The 25,856-nt window shown below is 45.0% G+C and overlaps 1 protein-coding gene across 6 annotated transcripts; it reads right to left on the minus strand.

Annotated features, from left to right (window-relative positions):
• Positions 1-4,773: 4,773 nt before the first annotated feature.
• Positions 4,774-25,499, minus strand: Hnrnpf (heterogeneous nuclear ribonucleoprotein F). 6 transcript variants are annotated; one of them, XM_027429235.2, is made up of 5 exons: positions 25,351-25,413; positions 18,030-18,105; positions 13,428-13,556; positions 11,812-11,869; positions 4,774-6,687 (listed from the first exon to the last, which is right to left on the minus strand). In XM_027429235.2, the coding sequence occupies exon 5, from the start codon at positions 6,636-6,638 to the stop codon at positions 5,391-5,393; it is 1,248 nt and encodes a 415-aa protein (XP_027285036.1). In that variant the 5' UTR covers positions 6,639-6,687; positions 11,812-11,869; positions 13,428-13,556; positions 18,030-18,105; positions 25,351-25,413; the 3' UTR covers positions 4,774-5,390. The 6 variants fall into 6 exon arrangements, with proteins under 6 accessions (XP_027285036.1, XP_035304886.1, XP_027285035.1 ...); XM_035448995.1 differs by lacking the exon at positions 25,351-25,413 and adding an exon at positions 24,979-25,117; XM_027429234.2 differs by lacking the exon at positions 18,030-18,105 and having other exon boundaries at positions 25,351-25,499.
• Between the last annotated feature and the right edge of the window lie 357 nt (positions 25,500-25,856).

The raw sequence follows: 25,856 nt of genomic DNA on the forward strand, positions 1-25,856 counted from the left end.
TATCTGTAATCCTAGAGATTGAGGTGGGGGTTGAGTAGGTGCACACTTAGAGCTCAATAGCTGGTCAGCCAAGCTGAATTGATAAGTCCCAGGTTCAGTGAGAGATTGACATAAAGAGTAAAATAGAAAGCAATCAAAAGACACTGATTAGACATACATGTGAGCATGCACATACTCACATGTGTAACACACATACACACACACTATATATATATATATGTATGTATGTATGTATATATGTTGGGAGAAATGTCTCAGCAGTTTAAGATAACCACAACCAAGTCTGATATTAAGTTTGATCCTCAGGACCAAATGGTGTAAAGGAAAATGGATCAGCTGTTTTCTGACTTTGACTGTAACAAGGCCTGGCAAGGATCTGAGTTTAAGGGGACTAACAAAAGCTGCACAGCAATTCCCTCAAATTTAAAACATTTCCTCCGAGGCACAGGCTATGCATGTATGTAAAAACATGGTTCTCTGCAGAGTTAAAGACTGAGCAAACAGTTGCTGGAGGGACTGGCCAACCACGTCCTCCTGCAGCCTATAAATAATGGATTCCAGGTTGCAGCTTTCATGGAGTGACTACCAAAGTTGAGATAGCCTGCATTTGAGTCATGCCTATTCCTGAGTAACCCCAACCAGTACCTGCAGGAAAACAGCTGCTTCACCAACTTGCACTTTGTTGTTATGGTCTGTAGTGGCTTCCCTAACGGGGGTGAATAAACACTAGATGTCTTCCACACAACCTAGTAGAATCAAAACCAACTCTCCTAAGTAGGCGGTTGATCAGGTATGGTTAAAGTCCTTTCTTTGCTATCACCTGTCTAAGGACCCAGTCCTGGTCCCAAGCTGACAGGCCCACTCTCAGGTACACAGGAATGTAATGTTCAAGTTTTCTAATGTGGGTGCAATGTTGAAGGTTATCTAACCATACATCTATTTCTTGTTTAGTTTTCTTGAGTCAGGGTCTCATGTAGCATAGGCAGGCTTAAAAACCAAAGAAAATAGGTAACAAAATAATTAAATAAATAAGGTTTTCCAAAGTAGTTTTAAAAGGGCAAACAGGCAGGAATGGTGGCTCATGCCTACAATCTGAGTCACCTTCAAAGACTGAGGTTCCATACTAGCCTAGGCTACACTGAAAAATGCTCCTAAGTGCTACACCAATTTTCTACCAGTGAACAAAAAAAAAAAAAAAAAAAAGAATGAAAAGAAAAGAAAAACCAGCACTCGGGAGGCAGAGGCAGGTGGATATTTGAGTTTGAGATCAGCCTGCTCTACAAGAGCTAGTTCCGGGACAGGCTTAAAAAAAAAAAAAAAAAAAAGGCTGGGCATTGGTGGCGCACGCCTTTAATACCAGCACTCAGGAGGCAGAGGCAGGTGGATCTCTGAGTTTGAGGCCAGTGCCAGGATAGGCTCCAAAGCTACACAGAGAAACCCTGTCTCGAAAAACAAAAACAAAAAAAAAAAAAAAAGAAAGAAAAAAAATCCAAAAAACTCACTGACCACATGTAAAGCATTTATGTAAAATATAGACTTGGAAAAATGGTTTAGAGGGTAAAAGCACTAGCCCCACCAGTAAGCATGAAGACCTGAGTTTAACCTTAGAAAGCATACAAAAACCAGATCTAGGAAATTATAAACCTAACTAGAGATGAAAGATGGAAGGTGGAGAAGGGAGAATGTCTGGATGCTCAAGCAGCAGCTAGTCAGAGCACAGCAGAACAAGAGACCCTGCCTCAGCGAGGTAGAAAGCCAACTCATGGAAACTGTCCTTGTCTTCACTTACACGCCATGGCTCACATCATGTGCACTCCCATGCAAAATATCTTCAAGCAATTTAGATTGGAGATGGTGGCACACACCTATAATCTCAGCACTTGGGAGGTGGAAGCAGGCAGGAGTTCAAGATCGTCCTCAGCCAGAGCATTTGAAGGGAGCTATAATGACTAATGACTAATATTTGTCAGACACATTAAACCATTGTTGACCTCTTGTTGGGAACTGCAGACACAAAACGTTGTGAACCTAATAGTAATGAAAAGGCGGTCTTATCCAAGTGTAAAACCAGCTGTCCCCAAAATTCAATAGGTGCTAGTATAAACTTACATGAAGAGAGCTTAAGATCAGTATTTTTTCTTCAGTGCTGGAGATGAACACAGGCCCTCATATGGACAACATGCCAAGCACAAGACATATTCTTACCTATACTTTGAACACTACCCACTGTGTCTGACCACAGATGACATATTCCCACCAAACAACATTTTACTTCTGTTTCCCAAATGCTGTGAAATACTAAGTAAGCTCTTTGCTTTTTAACACAAGAGTAACTGGCCAATGAATGACCATGGCTGTTTGAATAGATTTATAAGTCATGATGCCAGATTAGCTTACAATAACTTAACTCCTCTCCAAGCCACTGGATAGAGTTTCCTCTAACAGGACAAGTCCCCACTTCCTAAACCTAGTCAGTCCATCAATACAGTACACCTTGTGCCAAGTCTAAATGATTTGGATTCATCTCCCAAGGATCTTGAGTTAAAGGCTTGAACACTGGAGACATACTTCTGCTTCTATTTTCCCCTTACACCTCCCTGCTTCCTGTGTGCCAGGGGTCTCTTTCTGCAACATGCTCCTACCCTTTAGAAATTCTTCCTAGCTCCAGGATATAGTCAAGTCTTGTTAAGCAATACTGAAGCCTTGGAGAACAGTGTTTCATATCCACATTGTACATGCCTCTCATCAAGAATGTTCAGGAGGCACAGACTTATTACTAAGCCAAGTTCAGGCCTGGGGACCCATCTAATAGAACCAATTTGTGTAACTCCAAAATTTGCAATCTGGCATGTGTGAACCCACAAATAAAAGGATAAATGCAGAGGGGTACAGGTTCAGTGCTTAAGAGCACTTATCTCCTGGCCAGGCATTGGTGGCACACACCTTTAATCCCAGCACTCTGGATGTGGATCTCTGTGAGTTCAAGGCCAGGAAAGAGAGTGCCAGGAAAGGCTCCAAAGTTACACAGAGAAACCCTGTCTCGAAAAACCAAAAAAGAGCACTTATTTCCCAGCAGCCACCCGGAGGCTCCCCACCTCAAGTATCAGAAAGGAATGTGATAGATATACAAGCAAAGCACTAACACAGTTTTAAGAAAAATGCAACTTAAATGCATGTTTTTGTTTTCTTAAAGGCAGGGAACTAGCTCTGTAGACCATGTTGGCTTCTAACAGAGATCCACCTGCCTCTGCTGGGATGAAAGGTGTGTACCCGCACCCCCTGGCAAATGCATATAATTCTTAGGAGTAAATATGTCAATATGCTACATGGGAGCTAATTTAGATGTCTCTCAAAGATATAAGAAATAAGCTGCCTATACCAGTAATTAGTAGTATCAACTACTTTCAAAATGTAGTCTACCTGCTGATCTCCGTAGTTAAAAGTGCATTTACCACAAGTAGCAGTGGTTTTGCTGTGGTCAGAACCCTTCCTACAATACAGAGAAAGTTGTTTTTACTTCTACAGTCTTAACACAAGTAACCTCCTGATTTCCTGTGTTGGGGGGGGGACACCCAGTGGCTCTTAAGATAATGGACTTCCCATTACTGCAGCTCCATAGGTCACAACAGAAGTTAGAAGCCTAGGAACCCACTGCCACTAACACATGGTTAACGGTCTTAATGCAAACCTTGAGATCACTTGTAAACTCTGCCCTCTAGCTGTAGTTCCCCAGTAGGACAACAGGGGCCAGGGAACTGTGGGACCCCTAGTCATACAAAAGACTACAATATCCTTGGGATTTGGGTTGTCTAGTGCCGCTGGGTTTCCTTCACGCTATGACTGATAAATTGGAAAACTGGTTCTTTTCTAGAAACAGAACATGACTATGACCTCTGAAACAGGACACACCATTCAGTGGCAGAAATATTCTCAACACCCAAAGAGGGCTGGCTGCCAAGGATTTGGATTCCTGTGTCTGCTCCTTTTTGGCTCATTTGTTGTAGACAATAGCTGTACTTGCTTGTCACCCTAAAAACAGTAGCCTTAACCACTAATTGGCAAATCACCCCCAGACTGAATGTTGGTACTCCAGCAAATGCTTTATGCCCCCGCCCCCAAACTATGATGGCTCAACTTACAAGAACCCTTACCACTGTTACAGAAAGCTCAGGTATGAGCCCTAGTAACTACAAGGCACTCCAATTCTGGGGATCCAACACCCTCTCTAGTCACTTCAGATACCAGACATGCATGCGGAACTCACAAGCAGGTTTATGGCTTTTTTGGTTTTTGAGACAGGGTTTCTCTGTGGCTTTGGAGGCTGTCCCGGAACTAGTTCTTGTGGACCAGGCTGGTTTCGAACTCCACCTGTCTCTGCCTCCTGAGTGCTGGGATTAATAAAGGCATGCACTACCGGTGCCCAGCTAGGATTTTTTCAATAGCATATAATGTATATAATCACAGGTGGCAGCAACTATGTGCTTCTCGTGTATACTGGACTGTTTAGTCACTGTCTCTACAATGCACTTTTCATTTTAAAAGACGGTGCCCAACTATTTGAATCTGCCAGCCTAAACAATGTAGACCAAGATGGCCTCAAACTCATGGCAACCCGCCTGCTTCGGCCATTCAAGTGTTAGGATTACAGGCCTGAGACACCGCTCGAAGCTAACATGACTACTTTCAAATCCCTTCTAAAAGTTAATAAGGGTTTACAGATCCTTCTCAACCACCCAGTTTGCTGCCTTTCGCTGAGTAGATAAGCTGTGCCAGTCATTGTGAAAAAGTCTTTATTTTAAGAAAAAAATTTAGTTAACAAAAAATTTAACAAGTTTCACTTAGCAAAATACACCCAAAAGGAAATCACAGTACAAAGAAAGCTTTAAGTCAAGGCCTCACCAATTCCTACAGTATTAGTATTGTGTCTCAATTCTCAAAACTAACTTTTAAAAAGCTTAAACTTAACCTAAAGATTTAAATGAAAATATAAACTAGAATGAACATGAGAAATGCTTCTCTTTGCATCAGGGATCTAGCACCTTTTGAGTTCTCCAGAAAAGTACATGTCCCCAGTGTGTTCACTGTGGTGTGCTTAAAGATCCGCTCAACATACTTAAACTACTTAACTCAGATAACATCACTCTTAAGTATACTACCAAAAATGTTAATTGAGAAAAGCGGAAGAAAATAGTTTTAGTTTACTCAATATTACATGCTAGAAGAAAAGTTTGCATGAGAAACACTGAAGAGGTAATTTTTTAATCCAGATTTTCACAAACTCATGGTGCAAAGTGGGTCCCCCAGCTTCCTCTAGAGTTTAAACTGCTCTTGACTGCTTATTGGCTGCCTGTGAAATTTTTGATTGAAATAACTCAAATGCTCCTACTATACTAATCATATCCACCCATGCTGTTCTGACCGCTGTAGCCGGCCCCGTAACAGCCACTCACTGACTGGCTCTCCAGGCCACTGTAAGTCGCCTGGGCAGCTGACACTCCCATGCCCTGCATCACCTGGCTGCTATAAGCCCCGTTGCTAGCCCCTGTTGTTGAATTCAGGAAGAGTTCTATGTATCTGTGCTGCATGTTGGCCCTGTCCTTCGACATGGCTGCCACTGCTTCTTCATGGGTGGCAAACTCAACATCAGCTTCTCCCGTCACTCTTCCATCAGGACCAATCTCAATATGAACTCTCACGGGGTTGAGTGGAGAGAAGAAGTTGTAAATGTCGTTCTCCGTTGCTTTGTAGGGCAGCCCTCTCATGTGCACGCAGTGGCCGGTGGTGCTCTGCACTGTGAACTCGCTGTCTCCATATCTGTGGTCATACATTCCTGAGAGACAGTAGCTGAGGTCTCTCCCAAACAGGTCAGTGGTGAAGCCATAGCCATCACTGAGGCCACTGTATTCTTCATAGCCCCCATAGCCTGCACTATAGGCACCAGACCTCATCCTATCCAAGCCTGCCTGTTTGACAATGCCAATGTATCTCCGTGCTGTGCCAGGCCGGTCATAAGGCCCAGGCCTCTGCACAGACATGAACTTCAGAGGTGGGTCTGAGTATGACCTAACTTCCTCCTGACTGCTCTTGAACACTTCAATATACCTGTGCCCTATTCTCTCCTTGTGCTTCCCTAGAGCTTTCTCGGCTAGCTCTTGTGAGGCAAACTGAACGAACGCCTCCCCTGTAATCTTGCCCTCCGGGTCCACAGGTAATGTGATCCCGTTTGGCACAATTTCCAACCCTGAGAAGAACTGAACAATTTCTTCCTTTGTGCATCCAAATGGGAGTCCCCGAAGCCTCACAAAGCCATCATTGGCGCTGTCGGCGCTGTTTGGACCACTGTGCTTCAACACCCAATCCATCTCGGTTCTGTGTGACTTGAACACCTCAATATACCGGTGTCCCATGCTTTCCCTGTCTTTTTTCAGAGCCAATTTTACATCATCTTCTGACTCAAGTTCAACAAAAGCCTCACCACTCTGCCTGCCTTCTCTAGTATAAATGAAATGAACACCTGCGACCCCATCATGAATTGTGCAGTCGGAGAGGAAGTTTTGTACGTCCTCAATTGAGCAGGACCAGGGTAGGCCACGAAGTTTGACCACATAGCCTTCACCTCCCTCAGGGCCCAGCATCATGGACACTTGACAGAGCTGATGTCACACAAGCTTGGGCAATTTTTGGTAGCTGAAAGAAAAAAACAAAATAAAACCTTTATACAACATTCATTTAATATGCATATTAATAATATTCATCAGACATGATTTTCTCCATTTCACAGATGGAAGTAAGGATGAGTGAAAATAACAGAAATAGCTAGTTACCAGCCATGGAAGTATACACATTTAATCAGTTTTGGAGGGAGAAACAGCTAATTTTCTCAGAGTTCCAGGTCAGGTTTATATGACTGTGACTCCCATCCAAAAAGAAAGGTGGGCCAGGATTCTGCGTTCTAGGCTAGCTTGGGCTAAGGCGTAATTCCCCATCTTTAAACTATAAACTCCTTTAATTCCAGCACTCGGGAGGCAGAGGCAGGTGGCTTGTGAATCTTCGTGAGTTGGAGACCAGCCTGGTCTACAAGAGCTAGTTCCAGGATAGGCTCCAAAGAAACAGAGAAACCCCGTCTCAAAAAAAAAAAACCTTAAAAACAGAAAATAAAAATATCCGCATGCCCCCAAAACAAGGGTATTCCTCTTATGTGCTATCAAAAAGACAGAGGTAAAGCAAAAGAGCCAAAGACCAGAGTGGGTCATAGTTCTGTAAGGCCTTGTCTAGTATAAATGACATCATCAACAGCAAAGGCCCATCACTGCAAAAGGCTAACACCCTACCCCAATGTAAAAGGAGTTTTGACAGGGTTTCTCCGTGTGGTTCTGGCTATTCCGGCACTCTAGACTCTAGACCAGTCTCAGAACCTGTCTCTGCCTCCCAAATCCTGGAAATAGAGGTTTATGCCGCCGCCACCACCACCCAGCTGTAAAATAATTGTTTTGGAGCATGGAGAAATGTATTTGGCAAGTAGTAATCAAAGGATCAGTAAGTAGTTCCAGTCACCTTCAAGTTACATACTGACATGAGACTGTCTCAAAAATAAAACTAGAGGATAGTAAGCTGAAAGTGTATAAATTTCTTGCCACCAAACCTGAAATGACGTGGAGTTTTGATCCCTAAGAGGCCAAAAGTCAGTGGAAAGCCTTGACTCTTCCTCCTGACCTCTACTTGCATACTCACCTAGACACGATATAGTATTAAAAGATGTAAATAAAAGAGCCAGGCCCAACGAGATGGCACACAACTTTAATCCTAGCACCTGGAAAAGGAGGCAATTGGGATCTCTACAGTGCAAAACCAAGGCCAGCCAGGGCTACTACATAGCCATACCTTGTCTCAAAACATTAAAAAAGCTGGACAGAGGTGGCATAAGCCTTTAATCCCAGCACTTGAGAGGCAGATGGATCTGAGTTCCAGGCCAGCATGGTCTACAAGACCTATTTCCAGGACAGCCTCCAAAGCCAGAGAAACCCTGCCTTGAACCCCCAATTTTTTTTTAGATTAAATACATAAAAATAAAGTCAGACAAAGCAAGGTAGTACACACCTATAACCAACATGTGAAGACATAAAATAAGAATAAAGTTAATACAAGTAAGAACTAATTCATGGTCAGCACAGGCTACCTACTTATTTATACTCACCTAGACTACAGAAACAACTTATATTAAAAAAACTAACAAAAATTTTAAGGAAATACCTTTTTGACCTTTTAAATCATTAAATTTAAAATACTGACAAAAATTCTACTTACCTGCGTCTACACCAACTGGAGATGACAAGAATGTCACCCCGTCTGAACAATGGTACTAAAGGCACTACTACTTAACAGTGGGAAATTGATATAGACAAAGTTACCTTGCCTATGGCATAAAGATAGGGCAAACTGTAAGGGAGAGTGGGGAATAGCCTGTATATCCCTCATATGCATAATTATATAAACATATATTTGCAAAAGTTGGATTAAAGTTGCAGGCACCTTCTAATTACCACACCCTATGCCTCACAATTTAACTTTATTGTAGTGTTGCTATGATACAGTTCCGACACTTTTCTTGTTCACTAAGAATCTGGGTACATGCGTATGTTGGAGTAACCCTAATACCCTTTTCAAAGCCAGGACATATGTAAGTCCTGTCATCAGGGACACCTGATCACTTTTTTTTTAATGTGTTGTTCCTTCACCCTACTGGAATAGATCCATATATCTAGTATTTGTTCTTGGTTTCTACCTCCAGGTAACGCCCCAGACCCATCCCTGGACCCTAATGCCACCAGTAACAATATCTAGGTGAAAATTCATTGTGGAAATCCCAAAAGTTATCTCCCCTTCTGCTTTGTGGATAGCCTTGATTGCTTGATTGTTTCCTTCTCTTCATTCCACATAACCTTCCACGGATTCCCTGTCACCATTTTAGCCCCTTCCAATAAATGATTTACATATAATTCTTTACTGCACCACCTAATTGTTAATAGTGTGCCTTGGCTGTACTGAGCGGCTCAGCAGAACCAAACCCAAGAAAGGTGCCTTTAGACTAGTTTCTACTGGATTTCAGGTATTTTAAACAAGTCCATTAGTTTTCAAAGGCTGACTTGTATACTTGGCTGCAACCCCAGGCTCTACCCACTAGAGGGCAGAGGCACTCAAGCCTTATCTACCAGCCAGTCTCTGTTATAAAGCTGCCCTCAGGTTATCCGTAAGGCCTCAAATACTACAGTCTAAACTGCTGACACAATGACTGTAATATCCACATACTCCAGAAGTCCAGGAAGACCGCAAAGTCAAGGTCAATGTGAGATAGCATAATATACTGAAATAGCCTCCTTTAGGGGGAAGGGGGGTCTCTTAAGAGTACCATGCCTTCAATCCCAGAATATGGGAAGCAGATATAAGTTGCAGGGCTAGCTTCTTATCCACAGTACACTAGGCTGTCTCAACCAAAAAGAAAAACAATGAAAGTAGATATGTATAGCCAAACAACGTCTACAAAACTACTCTACTCTAGCTGCCTGGGCAGCTTTAGAATGCCTCTTATTTTAACACTGAAGACCCCACTTCTATCTTTTGTAGACCTCTGGTGCTGGGATTAAAGACTGATTCAATCTCCTGTATCCCTGAGTGGCCTTGAACTCAGAAAGCTCTGTCTACCTCTTAACCCTGAGTCCTAGGATTAAATAAAGGTGTGTACCACAACCTCCTAGGTTCTGGCTCCTGAAATAAAGATGTGTCTGGCTTCTATGGCATGTGGCTTTCTTCGCTACAGTTGCATACACAATAATTTAATCTTAAACAAATTGTGTTTGGGCTAGAGAAATGGCTCAGAGGTTAAGGGCACTGTCTGCTCTTTCTGCCTGCTCTTTCCAGAGGTTCTGAGTTAAATTCCAGGCAAACCACATGGTGGCTCACAGCCATCTATATATAAGATCTGGTGCCCTCCTCTGGCCTGCAGAGATATATGCAAGCAAATACTGTATACATAATAAGTAAACAAATCTTTATAATTGTTGTGTTCTTACTTGGCAAAGCATCGCTCCAAAACAAATGTTCTAATCAGCGCCCCCCCCCCTTGAATTGCTCCCACTGGATCCTCAAATAACCACAATCTCTACTTCTATACAAAAACTTCAAGAGTATTGGCTCTTCTTCCAGATGACCAGGTTTCAATTTCCAGCACCCACATGGCAGCTCACTACTGTCTGGACACCCTGACAGAAATACATGTAGTCAAAACACTAATATACATTTGCATTCCAAATAAGCCTACCAAAAACTGAAACTACCTTAAGCAAAATAAATACACACTTAATATGCACAAACTAGCGGGGCACTTTAAGCCCAGCTCTTGGAAGGTACGTTTATCGCCAGCTTGGTCTCCAGAACTAGTTCCAAGATAGCCAGGGCTAAAATTCCATCTCAATGACCAAAAAAAGCACAAGCTACCCAAAATCCTAGCCTAAGCTAGGCTTTCTTAAATGTGATCAGAATATTTCCATTAGCTACAGTAGTACCACAAAGCTTTCTTACAAGAAAAAGCTAAACGGGTACCTTTTTACATCAAAGAAAACAAAACAAAACTGAAGTACCTGTCCAAAGGTTTTCTATACTCAAATGAAGAAGTGTTTCCTTTTTTGTGGTATTGGGGACTGAACCAGGTTCTTACACATGACAGGCATATATATCCAACCTCTTTTTAATCTTTCAATTTTGAGACAATGTCCCAGTTGCCCAGGCTAATCATAAACTTACCTCCTTTTGCCTCACCACTTGCCAGTAGGTGGAATTACTGCCCTGTACACAGGCCTGATCCAAACTTGTTTTCCTTCTGCATTCCTCTCTCTCATATTCCTAGTTCCTCTGAACTCTAATAAGAACCCATTCGATACTACTCTAACACCATCCATCAATTTCTCTAAACATACTGCAACCCACTTCAATGCCCCACTTATAAGCCCTATTCCCCATAGGTATTAGAACAAACATCCTTAACTCTTAAAATTTCCCTTTTTTCCTCCTGGTGCCTAAAATTTCCCCACTGTTTCTTGGAGGATGACACACATAGTAATTAATTCTTCCTCCAAATATCCTCTGCCCAACCTTGTCTATCTAAATCCTGATAATCCTCCAGGTCTAAGCTCCAATACCTTCTAAAACATCTTCCTATTCTCCACAACCTACCCGATTTGCCACCCTTTCCTAATACCCTTTTAGTGTGGTTTAAAAGATGTCTTCAAAATCAGGGGATCCCATTTAGGACAGACTGTTTTTTGTCCTGTGCCCTCATCCTTAGCAGACTGTACAGAAACCACAGCAGGCCAAAGATTAGCAAGGGATTAACTGGCCGCTTGGGGCCAACACTTTCCTTCAGACTATAGCAGCTTAGCCAAGGTTGAAACACGAAGGAAGCATGAAGGAACAAAAACAGAAGAATTACTTTAGATGCCTGACAAGTTTTTAAGGAGTTTAGGCAACAGGGCAAGAAATCATTCTTCCTGAAACACCTACTCCTTTCTGTTACAAGAATTTTCTTCTAGTTTTTCTCCAAGACAAGGTTTCTGTGTGCAGCTCTGGCTGTCCTAGAACTGGCTCTGTAAACCAAGCTAGCCTCAAACTCAAAACTCTACCTGCCTCTGCCGCCCAACTGCTGTGATTAAAGGCAACCAAATTCACTGGATTTAAAACTATGTCAGTTTTAGCCTCCAAAGAAAACTAAACTTTGCTTAAACCAATTATGACTTAAAGTGACTTATCTTAATAGCTTACCTTAAAGAACCACCACGGGTGCCTTCTGTAGAAACACTTATGGAAGGTACAAGTTTTCCTTTAAAAAACAAAACACAAGATTGATCTTATGGCCTCACAATCCATTCACTATCATTACAGAGGTGAACTCCTGGAATTGGGCTCAGAGAAAGCTAATCTACACAAGCCCAACAAAAAAAGACACATTATAGCCAGAGAACTAACTGGTTCTCACACATTATCGTTTTATCTTTTCACCAGTAGAGGACATCAGCAAACAACCCACTTGCTTAGCAAAAAACCAGTTATAAATTATCTTCAGTGATTATATGTAGGGACAGAAATCTAAAATGAGGGCAGATAAAGGAGCTAGATGGCACTTTGTGACAAAAAGCGACAGCAACCCTAGCACCTAGGCAAGGCTGTTGCATTATACCAATAGGTTGAGTATTTTCCCTGGGGACATTTTGAAACACCCAAGAACTTCCTGGGTAGTAATTTTTTTTAATGTACACCACTTTGGTATTTGATTTTTGACCTACTTATCGAGAAGACTATAGGAATACACTATTCACTAATATAATCCTAACCAATACCCATCTGACAATTTGTCCCCAAACGAGGACATGAGCTGAATCCTATGAAATAAAGAACCTCTGATAATTAAGTTGCATTTTCCATTTTAGAAATAGTTCACCTTGTTTGTCTTAAAATAGAGGCAATCACACTCTCCTTGTCTGATACTTCCTGTGATTATTGTGTAGGACACTATAGAGGCAACTGTTAGTTAGAAATGTGATAAAACCAATAGTTGCCAACACTCTGGAACTAGGTTTTTATTTCAAAAGTCTTCATCCATATTCCTGCCTGTGAAATCTTAAAAACTGGACATGCTGTTTGGTCCATTTTACTCCAGTCTTCAGGTATACAATACCTGAGGCCTCCATGGAGACATCAGAAAGTAAGCAGCTGTCAGCTAAACCTACATTAACCCAATGACACAAGACCTGTTAACACGGGAACTGTGGACATGCTCAGAGAAAAGAGCCGGCAAAAAGCTGAATCTCATTAAAACTATTGCTTGTACACCCAGAGATTAAGATTTAATTGTAGGACATGCTACTGGAACTATCTGCACAATTCCGGGTAACCAAGACAAGGCTTATACTCTCTCTAACATTTCAACTTGTGATCTAATGAAAATGCACTTCTAAATTTAAAAAATCCAAGCTGAGAGTCTCTGGTTTTCTAACAAGCTACCCACACTCGGTGATACTGGTTAGACTGGATTTTCACTGCCTTCAGGTAGATCCTGGGAAGATAAACGAGGTGCGCCCTTTGAATCCTGAACTAGTTAAGTTTATCTGCCGAACAAACAGGGCGGTTCAAGCACCACCCACCTAGTTCTTTTGTTCAGGGCCCGCTTGGTGGGAACCCTGCTGCACCCTCCTCCTTTATGCATCTTTGTGTTCCAGGAAGCCGCCGGAGTTTTCGCTGAGAGCCCGCCCTCACCCTCCCTCCATTTTGTAAGTTTTAACCTCCGGAGCGCCGGGAGACCTTCCTGACAGGTTTTCCTACTCAGAAAGTTCTACAGAGCACGGGAGCCACGTTCCTGCCATTTCTGCTCTAAAACTTACCACGGAAGGCAGAAGTGACTTCTACTTTCAGTAAGCAACGCGGCTTACGAACCCCCAACTCCACCCGACGCTTTAAAAACGCAGAGAGCTCCGGGGAAAGTCCAGGTGCATCTTCTTTTTGTTCTCAACCTGAAATGGAAGTTCAAATGACCAGGGGCAAACGCTTTCTGCCGGAGCGGAGCCCCTTGAAACGCGCGTTTTGGCGGGAAGCAGGGCCGAGGGCAAGGTGACGCTGCTCCGCGGCCTGCACCCGGTAGTCGACCGCGCCGCACTCCGAGCGCCGGCCGGGCAGGAAGGTCCGCCCCGGGGCCTGCGCGGGCTCGGGCGGGAGCTTCCGGGCGGGGGCGGGGGGATGGGAGGCTCCTGAGCCTCCTGGGGTGGGGTGGGGGAGGGGAAGAGGGCTGGAGTAGGAACTCGCGCAGGCCCAAGAGTGGAAGGGCCCGAAGCGGGAAAACTTCCAGGCGGCCAGGTCAAGAAAGCGACCGGGAACCTGAAGGCTGGGCGCCGGGCCCCGAGCGGAGCTCACCACGCCGAGGACAGGCGTACAGGTCCGGAGTCCGGGAAGCAGAAACCGCGTGATCTACAGCGGCAGTCGGACTCGGGTCACGGGGTGCAAAGAAGGAAGTGCCCTGCCGGCCCGCCAATAAGTCACCAATGAGAAAAGCGTGCCTGCAGGTGTGGCCCGCGAACCGTGCGATTGGCCATCGCCGGAAATGGGGGAAGGAGGGAAAGGAAAGGGGAAGACTTGTAGAGTTCTCGGTAAAGCAGTAAAGAAGCCACCTGGGCAAAGTCCAAATTACTGGGGTGGGATGGGGGTGGGGTGGAAATTAAGGACCGCCGCAAAGCACTGAAGCTGTTAAGACTCAGCCAAGTAAAACCGAAATCAACTCGGACTGAGATACTACAGAATGGAAACCTGCCGACACAGAATACTTTTTTTTTTCATCTGACCATGAACTCACGGTTATTTTCCATGCTGGAACTTTAAAACCAATTCCTGCTGAACGGTTGGTGGCGCACGCCTTTATTCCCAGCACTCCGGTGGCAGTGGCTGGTGGACCTTTGTTTTGAGTTTGTAGCCAGACTGGTCTGCAGAGAAACCCCTCCCCGCAAAAAGTGCCCCTGCCCCTAGTGACATCTCACGTTTGATTTCCCGGTACACACATGGTGTTTGCCCCCTGAATCTGTTAGAGCACAATTTTTTAAAATCAATTTGTAAAACCTGTACCCAACAAGATGTATTAAATCCAAAGCAATTGGATTCGGCTGTGACTGGATATTTCAAGGACTTTTTCCCACCCAGAGACAGCGTTTCTCTGTATCAGTCCTGACTGTCCTGGAACTCAGACTGGCCTTCAACTGTACTGGCCTCTGCCTGGAGTGCTGCGATTAAAGGAGTGAGCCGCCACCAAACCAGCAGCCATACATTTTTGAGGGCCCAGTGAGATGGGGAAAGGTCTAGTCTCCCAAGCCTGACAGCTGAATCCCATCCACAGGACCCACATAATCAAAGGAGAAAGGACTTGGAAGGTGTCCTGACCTAATCAATCACCATTGTAGAGGTAACCCCTCCCCCATCGCATACACACAATACTTTAAAAACGTTGTTACTAAAGTTATTTCTTGTAAAGACCAGAGAAGCTTACAGAAATGTTCTAAAAAAATAAAGAGAAATATGAAACAAATAGGGCCACTGTTGACTGAAGCTGGTGATGGCTGTAAATTCTTCTTTGTTTTTATTTTTCAAGACAGGGCTTCTCTGTAGGTTTGGAGGCTGTCCTGCAACTAGCTCTTCTCTAGAGGAGGCTGGTGTCGAACTCAGAGATCAGCCTGCCACCACCGCCCCGGGGGGCTGTAAATTCTTGCTTTTTAATTTTTTTCCAGATTTTTGAGACAGGGTTTCTCCATATTGTTTTGGAGGTTGTCCTGGAACTTGCTCTGTAGACCAGGCTGGCCTGGAACTCAGAAACCTGCCTGCCTCTGCCTCCCAATGCTGGAATTAAAGTTGTATGCCATCATATCTGGCTTATTTGACTTTTCTGATAACTTGAACTACAGAAAGTGTACAGAAATGCCACTGTTCATTCAATACTAGAAGGACAAGGTACAATTGAAAAATAAAAATGGGCAGATGTTTCAGAAACAGCTCCAATAACAAAACAAGGTAGTAGTTAGCCATCATATGACTTAAAAATATAACAAAGACAATGCATGGGGCATATTTGATTTTGGAGGAGGGTGCTGGGTCCCATGCAGTGGTGACTGACATCCAGCTCAATATAGAGCTTAAGGGCAACAAGATCAATCTTCCTGCCTCCGGTGCCTTGAATGCTGGGATTAATGGGATGTTGTGCATTAAATCCAGGGCTGCTTGCTAAGCACCAGACCAAGTCAGCTAATTTCTCCCACCTCCAGAAAAAAAAAAAAAAATTGAGACAGGATTTCTCTGTGTAGTTCTGGCTGTCCTGGAACTATCTCTGCAGACAAGGTTGGCCTTGAACTCACTGAGATCAGCCTGCCTCTACACCACCACCGCCAGGCTGTTTTGTTTCTTGATTCAAATGAACACAGACAACAAATTTCTATATGTAAGTATTCCACAATAAAGGAGCTGGGGTCATAGGAGGTGGCACTGCATATACCTGTCATCCCAACATTTGGAAATCTGAGGACAAAGGATTCTGACCACCTTAGTTCTATTCCCAAAACAAAGTGGATAACTGACTTCTACAAATTATCCTAACCTCCAAAGGAAAATAGTTGTGTGTGGGGATAGCCAACACCTTCAATCCCAGCTCTCGGCGGCATTTGGCCAGTCTGGTCTACATAGCCAGTTCCAGGCCAGCCAAAGCTACACAGCAAGACTGTTCTCAAAAAAACAAAACAGTTCAAAATCATCCTCTGGAATGGGGTGAGTTCCAGGCAAGACATGAGACCATGCCTATTTAAAAACCCCATAATCTGCCGGGCTGTGGTGACACATGCCGAAGAGGCAGAGGCAGGTGGATCAATGTGAGCTCAACACCAGCCTGGTCTTCAAGAGCTAGTCCCAGGACACAAAGCCAGAGAAACCCTGTCTCAACCCCCCCCCAAAAAAAACCCAAAATAAACAACAAAAAAAACACACCCCATAAAATTCTAAAACTGAATGCCTTTAATCCTAGCATTTGGGAGACATAAGCAAGCAGATCTGAGTTTGAGGCCAGCCTAGTCTACAAAGGGAATTCCAAGACAGCCAAAGTTACAAACAAGAGCACTTGGTCTCAACTGCTTTGGACCCCGTTCATTGTGAGTGGTATACATTTTTAACTGGCTTGTGATTTTAAGGCAAATCCTACTACTGCACAGTCATACATAATACATTTTGTCCTAAGGGACCACTGCAGAAGAGATTGTACACCAACAGAAAAGGAAGAAAAGTAAGGCACGGTGACACAGGCCTGTAGTGATTCAAGCAGCATGATGAATTCATCAAGTCTACCTCAGTCTAAGTCTAAGGCTGAGAACTCCATGAGACTCTAAAATCTAGCATGGCATTTTGTATCCAAAGTCAGTTGATTGTTTCCGTGAAGGTGATCAAATTTGACTTGTTTCTTTCTCCTTTGTTGAGGTTTTTTTTTTTTTGAGTCATGGTCTGTAACTTAAGATGGCCTTAAAACTCCTGATTCTTCTACCACAACCTCCCTAGAGGTATACATATCTATAATTCCAACTTTTCACAAGGCTGATGTAGGAGATGACTTCAAGGCCACCATGGACTTACAACCAGCCTGAGCTAGACACTGTCACAAGGCAAAGAAAAAGGAAAAGAACATACTGGAGACGTGAGGGGGAAGGGGAAGTAAAAGAATATTACAAGGGTTAGAGAATGTGAAATATGTAAAATTCACTTAAATCATCAGCCCCATTAACCAGAAGTACTGTATATAGGAAGTATAAACACAGGCCAGAAACAGTGGCTCATGCCTGTTAGTTCTAGCACTAACAAAGTAGAAGAATCACTGGGTTAAGGAGATCCAGGTCATCCACCATACAACTTGGCGGAGGTCAGCCTGAGCTACATGAAAACAGTCTTAAAGTGGGTGTTTAATCTCAGAACTAGGGAGGCAGAGGCAGGCAGATCTCTGTGAGTTCAAGACCAGCCTGGTCTACAATATTTCCAGGACAGCCTCCAAAGCTACACAGAGAAAAACCCTGTTTCAAAAACCAAAAAGAAAAGATGGTGTGGTGGCACATTTTTAATCCCAGTAGTTGGAGGCCGGCTTAGTTTACCGGATCAAGTTCCTTGTCAAAACAAAAATAAATGCAGCCAATGATGCCAAGAATTTACAAAATGGTAAAAACTAGAATAGTTCTGCCTTTCTGGAATGACTCAGGTGTTGAATGGGGAACCAACTAAAAAATGCATAAGTAGCCAGGCAGTGGTATAAAGGAATAAATTTAAAAAGAAAAAGGATATAATGTACTATATGCCAATAAACTACTCTAAAATTAACCAAAAGGACAAATTTATACTAAATGGACAACAATTACAGTCACTACTAACAGAACAGGTCTCATATTACAGGCAAGCCTCAAACTTGTTATCTAGCTAATGCTTACCTGGAGAAACTCATCCTCCAAGCTCCATCCCCAAATGACAGGCAATCACACCACAACTGGCCTATTGATATTATATCTAAGGTAACAAATGGAAAAGAGAAATGTAAAATCATGGAATTTTATGAAAAGGTATTGCTACCAGACTTTCTGTTGTAACTTATGTAAAAAAATTCCATCATTTAGATTAGCTGGTACCTCTCCCCATAGTTAAGTGAGAAATATGAGTATGTGGTAAATTCTGTTAAAGAAACAACTTAAAAATAATAGACTCCTAGATTACCGTCCCTGTTAAAAACTTCCCTGTAACTCTTTCCAAAGTGGTCAGTCACCAAACTAAGCAGGCTCAAGATGCCTGTGGTTTAGGACCCTGATCTACAAGAGACCTCCACAACATCTTACAAAAAGGATAGATGGGTGGTACTCCTCATGAGGCCACAGAAAGAAACACCAAGTCTCATGTAACTAGCTACAGGAGCCCAAAAATGCTACTGTAAATGCTACTGGAGGAGAAAATGAACAGATGCAAGGCAAGGAGAATGGAGTTAAGAAGCATGCAAGTATACCAAAGAATGGCTCTACCACCCAGGGACAAATTACCACACTTCAAATGTAATCAGTTTCAGGGAACAAATGCCTGAAATATTTTAATAAACATTCCCTGAAACAAACACCACCAGTAATTTATCAAGGGGAAAATACAAAACACACAAGCACTTAAAAGATGTTCCTTATGGAATCAAGACTTCCTAGTATTTAAACATCCTTTAGTTTTTTGCTTTTTCCAGACAGGGTTTCTAACAGCCCTGGCTGTCCTGGAACTCATTCTGTAGACCAGGCTGGCCTGCCTCAGCCTCCTGAGTAGTGGGATTAGAAGTGTGCACCACCACCACCTGGCATTTCCTGTGGTTTTTAATTTTTTAAAGATTTATTTAAGTGTGTGAGTGCTGTCTGCATTAGACTTTATACCAAGAGGGCACCAAATCTTACTACAGACAGTTGTGAGCCACCACGTGTTTTCTGGGAATTGAACTCAGGACCTCTGAAAGAGCAGCCAGTGCTCTTAACTACTGAGCCATCTCTGCTGCCCTATTTTTTTTAAGATTTAAAAGAATTGCTGGGGGATGGGACAGCACTTGGGAGGCAAAGGCAGAGGGATCTGTGCTTTCAAGGCCAGCCACAGAGTTCCAGGACACACAGGGATAATCTGTCTCGAAAAATAACTTTTCATGTATAAAGAGTGTTTTGTCTGGGGGCTGGAAGATGGCTCTGGAAGATCTTCTGCATGTATTAATATGTACCACATACATTCCCACAGATGGCTGTTAGCCACCATTTGGGTGCTGAGAATTGAACCAGGGTCCTAGGTTAAAACATCAGGTTCTTACAGGTCTTTAAAAGGCCTTTTAAAGGCTGTTAGTCTAGTATTTTTTTTGCCTGCAGGTTTATGTGTTACTTAATAGTGGAGGTCAGTCTGATCTCCTTAAAAAAAGTGGTTGTAAACCACCTGCGGGTGTTGAGAATTGAACCTGGGTTCTGGGCAAGAGCAACAAATGCACCATCTTTCCAGCCCATAAATTTTTATTTTTAAATCAGGGTAATCAGGACTTAGTGCTAGGGTTCTAGGCAAGCTACTCCTACCTCCATTTTAATTTTGAATTAATATCAAAGACAGTGCTTTTCCTGAAACACTGGAACTTACAATGGTATGAAGTTTCTGGAAACTTCCCAGAACTTGTTCTGTAAGCCAGGATCTGTCCCCCTCTGCTTTCCTAGTGCTAAAATTAAAGGCACATTCCACCATCCCTGGCAGTAACACACAAAGCAGTTAACATCCACCAAGCTGGAGCAATCAATCCCTTAAATGTTCAACCATTACTCTAATTCTAGCACTCAAGAGGCAAAAGGCAGGTGAATCTGAGTACCAGACCAGCCAGGACTATAAGACATAGTAAGACTATGTCTTTAAAAAAAAAAAAAAAATAGCCAGGCCTTGGTGGTGCACACCTTTAATCCCAGCACTCGGGAGGCAGAGGCAGGCAGATCTGAGAGTTGGAGACCAGCCTGGTTTACAAGAGCTACTTCCAGGACAGAAAGCCAGAGAAAACCTGTCTCGGAATAAATAAATAAATAAATAAATAAATAAATAAATAAATAAATAAATGCCGGTGTTGGTGGAGCGTGCCTTTAATCCCAGCACTCTGGAGGTAGAGGCAGGCGGATCTCTGTGAGCTTGAGACCAGCCTGGTCTCCAGAGCGAGTGCCACAATAGGCTCCAACGCTACACAGAGAAACCCTGTCTCGAAAAAACAAAGAGGCTAGGTGTTGGTAGGCTCCAAAGCTACACAGAGAAGCCCTGTCTCAAGGAAAAAAAGAAAGCATTACAACTTAGCACATATCAATGGAGTCAAAGTATGAAATAAGATCATTTCTTAAGTGCTTTGTATGTAATCTAATGCTGTTCCCTCGCTCAAGAAGTCCTTGGAACATCAGAAATTTACGGGTACCATATGCAAAACAGAAGAGGGAATAGGTGGGAAGAAAATCACCAGAGTACAGGAGACTAAAGAGTAAGAAGGAAATGAGAAAACCTATATAATTATGAAGAAACATAAATAACTATTAATATACAAATGCATGCTATTTGTTTGGTTTTTTGAGACAGGGTTTCTCTGGGTAGCTTTGAAACCTGTCCTGGATCTTGCTTTGTAGACCAGCCCGCCTGAACTCAGATCAGAATGCCTGAGTGCTGGGATTAAAGGCCTGCACACCTGCCCAGCACATGCTAACAATTTAAATTAAATGTTAAGATGATGGTATGTCAAGAAAATACTAGATGCAGGTCTATAGGGCTCCCACTAAACATAAAAGACTGACACCAATACTGTAATAAAATTTCACTGCATTTTTATACCAGCAACTGACAGGTTGGGCTACACAGACATGCCATCTCTCAGCCCTCTCTCCCTAGCAGGGAGGCACACTCACTCCCACATTACGACACAGAAGCTTTATATAACAGAGAGAACACTAACCAGTAGAGTTCCTGTCAGGATCATAGTACCAATAAACACAAAGGTTAACCATCAATTTATGGAAGAGCTGAGATTAAAAAAAAGAAAAACCACTGTGGCTTGTAATGTACCTCTATTAGTACCAGATTTGGAGCAAAGAGTCATTTGTAAGATTGCTAAGACACCTTCTGCCTACCAGATAAGGTAGAACCTTGTTTGACTCCTGTCTCAAACTTGTCAACTGCATATAGTGGTCCATACTTATTATCCTGCACTCAATCTCAGCACTGGAAGGAATCTGAAGGAGAGTCCTCAGTTTTAATTCAGCCTGGGATATAGGGCAATACAACTCTTAAAAATTAAAAAGTATGGCACACACCTTTAATCCCAGCACTCGGGAGGCAGTGGCAGCCGATTTAAGTTTAAGGACAGCCAAGGACTCAGAGAACCCTGTCTGAAAAGGTACTGGGCATCTGCTGAAAGCCTATCTATCCCAGAACTCAGGAGTAGCAAAGGGAATGAAAAGCTGCTGTAGTCTGATGTTGGCATGTTCCTGGTATATACCCACACCCACTTTCACATGTCTGTGTAATATAGGTTAATTTTTTTTAACTTTTTATGGAAAACTAATGGCTGCTCAGTATGAACACCTCAGTATGGTGTTCTTAAACTGAGTTCAATTCTTCCTCTTCTGTGAGACCCTAAGAGTCCTCCACTAACACAACATTGGAGACAGGAGCCCTAAGCAATGGAAGGCAGTTCATGTCAGACCTAAGTTCCAATTCCCATTGCGTCCCTGGTGATTTCTTTGAGTCTCCATTTTCTCTTTGTACCATGGATTAAGAACAAGATTATCTTCAGTTTTCACAAATATCCAATCAGAAAGAACATGTAAAACATTTCATGCTGTGCCCGGACCTAGCCACACTAATGTGGGTAAACCCACTGAACTCTTCTACCTCCAGATTCTCAGAGCTTTAGCCACATGGGCAGAGACTTCTACTTACCTAGTATTTTCTTTTAAGCTATTTGTTTGGGGTTTTTTTGTTGTTATTTTTGGTTTTCCAAGAGTGTTTCTCTGTGTAGACCAAATTGTCCTCTCAGAGATCATCCATCTGCCTCTGCCTCCCATAAGCCTGGATTCTAGGTGTGCACCTCCTCTAATACCTTTAATCCCAGTAATCCACAGCACTAGAGGCAGAAGCAGGCAGATTTCTGTTTGGGGTCAGCCTCGTTTATAGTGAGCAAACTTAATGAGATCCTACCTCATAAACAGAGAAAACAAAGTTAAACATTTTTCTATTTAATTGTTTATTTTAGAGTCAAGATGCCCAGGCTTTTCCTTCAACTCACTAGTAACCCAGCATTGCCTTGATCTTGGCCCACACAGAAACATGCATACACATATAGTAAAAGACTCTATCTCAAAGTTAACAACAAAAAACAGACACAATGGGACAGGGTATGTGATCCAGAGGGTATGGAGTGCTTGCGCACCATGCCCAGTACCTATTAAGGGGGTGTGGTGGTCCTGTCATCTAAGCAATCTAGAAGTGAAGCTGGGTGATCAGGAATTCAAGATCATATTCAGTGACTACATAGTGCTTTGGAGGCCCAGCCTACTCCCACCACCCAAAAGACATACCACCAAAAAAATAAAAACTTTCTACTTCTATGGAGATGGTGGTACATGGGAAGCAGAGGCCAGTCTGGTCTCCAGATTGAGAGCCAGGATAGCCGCAAAAGCTACACAGAGAAACCCTGTTTCGAAATACCAAAAAAAAAAAAAACCCAAACAAACAAAAAACTATGTATACAACACAATAAACTAAGTATCCCTCATTACCAATCTCTCAACTTTCTCTGGAAATATAAACCTTCCACTTTAAAACGAAAATATTGTCAAAAATTAGCACCAAAACTACTACTTCACTGACCTATTTTTGTCTACCCAAAAAGCCTGAAATATTTCTATTTTTACTAAAAATTCATAAGCATTAACTCTTAAAAAGTACTTGGAGATCGTTAACTGTGTAAAGACTTATTGCGGGAGCCGGGTGTTGGTGGCGCACGCCTTTAATCCCACCACTCGGGAGGCAGGTGGATCTCTGTGAGTTCAAGATCAGCAGCCTGGTCTACAAGAGTTAGTTCCAGGACAGCTTCCAAAAGCCACAGAGAAACCCTGTCTTGAAAAACAAAAACAAAAAAAAATAGAAAAGAAGTTTTTTATTGCCGGGAGGGACCTGAGCTCAAAAATCTCTGAACACAATATGGAAGGCCTGGCCCCATATGTCCCTGACCTCTACTCGGCAGCACAAAGGAAACTTCTCTCTAAAATAGTAACTATTACAAGACATCTTATGATTTGATCAATTAAATGATTTTTAATTATTTCAAAACTCTCCGGTATCGACCGGCATGGTGACGCACTTCTTTAATCCCAACACTCCAGGCAAAACATCTCTGTGAGTTCGAGGTCAGCCTGGTCTACAAGTGAGCTCCAGGATAGCCAGGACTACACAGGAGCCGTCTGGAAAAAACAGCAAAATAAAACAAAACCCACACTTGATAGGAACTCGAGCTGCCAAGCACATGACCTCAGTTCGATCCCCGAGACCCACACTCCTGGAAGAGCCATCTCTCAAGGTGTCGTCTTACATCTAACCCCCTCCCCCACTCACACACAAATCCGCAAACAAAAAGAAAAGCTATAAAGAAGCCCTCTCGGTTCTTCGAAGTTCCGGCAGTCAAAGACACACTGGAGCCTAATCCCGCACAGCCGCATGGCGGCCTCCCACGCTGCGCGCTCGCCCAACCACTCTGGAGCCCCAGTCACAGGCCACAGGTCTCCAGCACTTGTGGCAGGTAGGAGAGGCCCATTCGTTTGTGCCCCGGGACTCCGGGGCAGGAAAAGTCGCGTCGGGCGCTCAAAGTTATGGAGCACGTGGGGCTGCCTCGCGGGTACGCGCAGGGCGGCTGGGGCCAGCGTCCGGCCCTGTCGGGAACGCTCCCGAGAGCGCGCGCGCGCCAGGGAGGGAAGGAAGGCCGGAAAGACCCACACCAAGTTTCACCGGAACCGTAAAGATCCACAAACACATCCAAAGAAAGTTCACGGAACAGCAGCAAACACCCGACCGACCTCCCTAGGTCAAGATCCCTCCTCCTCCTCCACCACCGCCAGCACCACCCGCAAACGCCAGCACGCTACCTCCGAAGGGCCCGGATCCACACAGACTGGGGAATGAGAGACTCCCGGGTCGCCACGAGGAGGAAGAGGCGGTCGGCTCGCTCGGGGCAGGAGTGGGAGGAGGGCGGAGTCGTCGTCCCTCCGCCCAGTCTTGTGAAACTCTGGCCGCCTCCAACCACGTGAGCGGCCGCTTTCCTTTTTCAAAACTGCAACCAGCGCCCGCCCGGGCCTACCCGCGGAGGGCAGAGCGTGTTCCGCCGCGGGGGGTAAACGCTCCGCCCTGCCCCCCCCCAAACAACCCGCGTCGGCCGAGCCGCGTGCGAGCAGCGCCGGCGGGCATGGCCCTCGGCGGAAGCCGCTCTCCAGGGCGTGGGCCTCGGATGCGGGGGGGGGGGGGGCGAGCCCCACACCTCGGTCCCCGCGGCCGGACCTCAGCCTACCAGAGTGACTCCAGACTTCGGATCCCGCGTCCGTCCCCTTCCCCCCGACCCCCTCCGCCAGGCCGCAAACCTCAGCCACGCGGCCGGCCCGGTCCGAAGTGCTCCCAACTTGGACCGCCAGACATACTCTCAACTTCGGCTCTGGACCCCGACCCCACGCCTCGCCTCCGCCGTCCCGAGCCCCGACGGCCAGCCTCGCACCGCCACGGGTGTGCGGCTCCCCCCTCGGACCGGTCCTCTCCTATGGCCGAGCCCCACGGCCCGACGCCCCAAGGGCCCGGCCGCCAGCCCACCCGGTTGGCGACCCTCACCTCGGGCTCCTTGTCTCCACGCTCCCTCTCACATCCGGAACCTCGCCGGCCCTCAGAGCACCTAGAGGAGGGTGGAACCCCGGGGACTTGGCAGTTGTAGCTGAGGCAGTTGAGGCTTGTTTACTGTCACCATGGAAACCCCCAGAAGCGCGCTCGCGGTGGGGCCTCCGCGGAGCGACTCAGCCGCGCGGGCCGGCCTGGTCCTCAACTCCCGCCCGTCGAGCGCCCGCCGCGCTTCCGGGAGCCCTCCTGGCCCCTGGCCCGTTCCCCGCTCGACCCACGCCCCGAGCACCCGGAAACAGTAGCCCGGGAAGCCCACTTTCCCTTCCCACAGCCGGCGTGACCGCGGGCCGGCCTTCCCCCGAACCCCACCTTCAGGAAGACGAGGCGCAGTCCTCCTTCCACGACGAAGCCGGAAGGATACAAGACCGTGGCGGGGCGGAGCCTCAGGCAGCGGACATCCGGGCACCGGGCCGCCACGGCGCCATTCTGACGAGCCCAAGTCCGAGCTCAGGATTGGCCAGCCAGGCGAGGGGCGGGGCCGGGGAATGTGGGCCGGCCTCTGAATGCAGGAAAGGACAGCGACGGCGCATGCGCACACCTCGGGGGAGCCAAGCGGCGGAGGGGGAGGAGGGGGAGGGGGGAGGGAAGGGAGGGGGCGGGCGAAGAGGGGAGCAAGGTGGAGGGTGGTCCATGGAGAGCCTCACGACTTGTGGGCTGTGGGAGGACGCCGGGTGGTGCACGCGCGTTTCCGCACCCGGAAACTTGAGCCCCAAAGGTTCAATAACCGCGCGCGAGCGGAAAACTAGCGTCGAGTCTTACGTAAAAAGAAAGAGCGCCTAAGGGCGTCTCCGAGGCTCCGTCTTGAGGGATTTGTA

The sequence above is a fragment of the Cricetulus griseus genome, chromosome 8 (assembly GCF_003668045.3).
Source record: "Cricetulus griseus strain 17A/GY chromosome 8, alternate assembly CriGri-PICRH-1.0, whole genome shotgun sequence".
NCBI lineage: Eukaryota > Metazoa > Chordata > Mammalia > Rodentia > Cricetidae > Cricetulus > Cricetulus griseus.

Coding starts and splice junctions, on each gene's coding strand:
- Hnrnpf (XM_027429234.2), bottom strand. CDS start 6,638: ATGATGCTGGGCCCTGAGGGAGGTGAAGGCTATGTGGTCAAACTTCGT.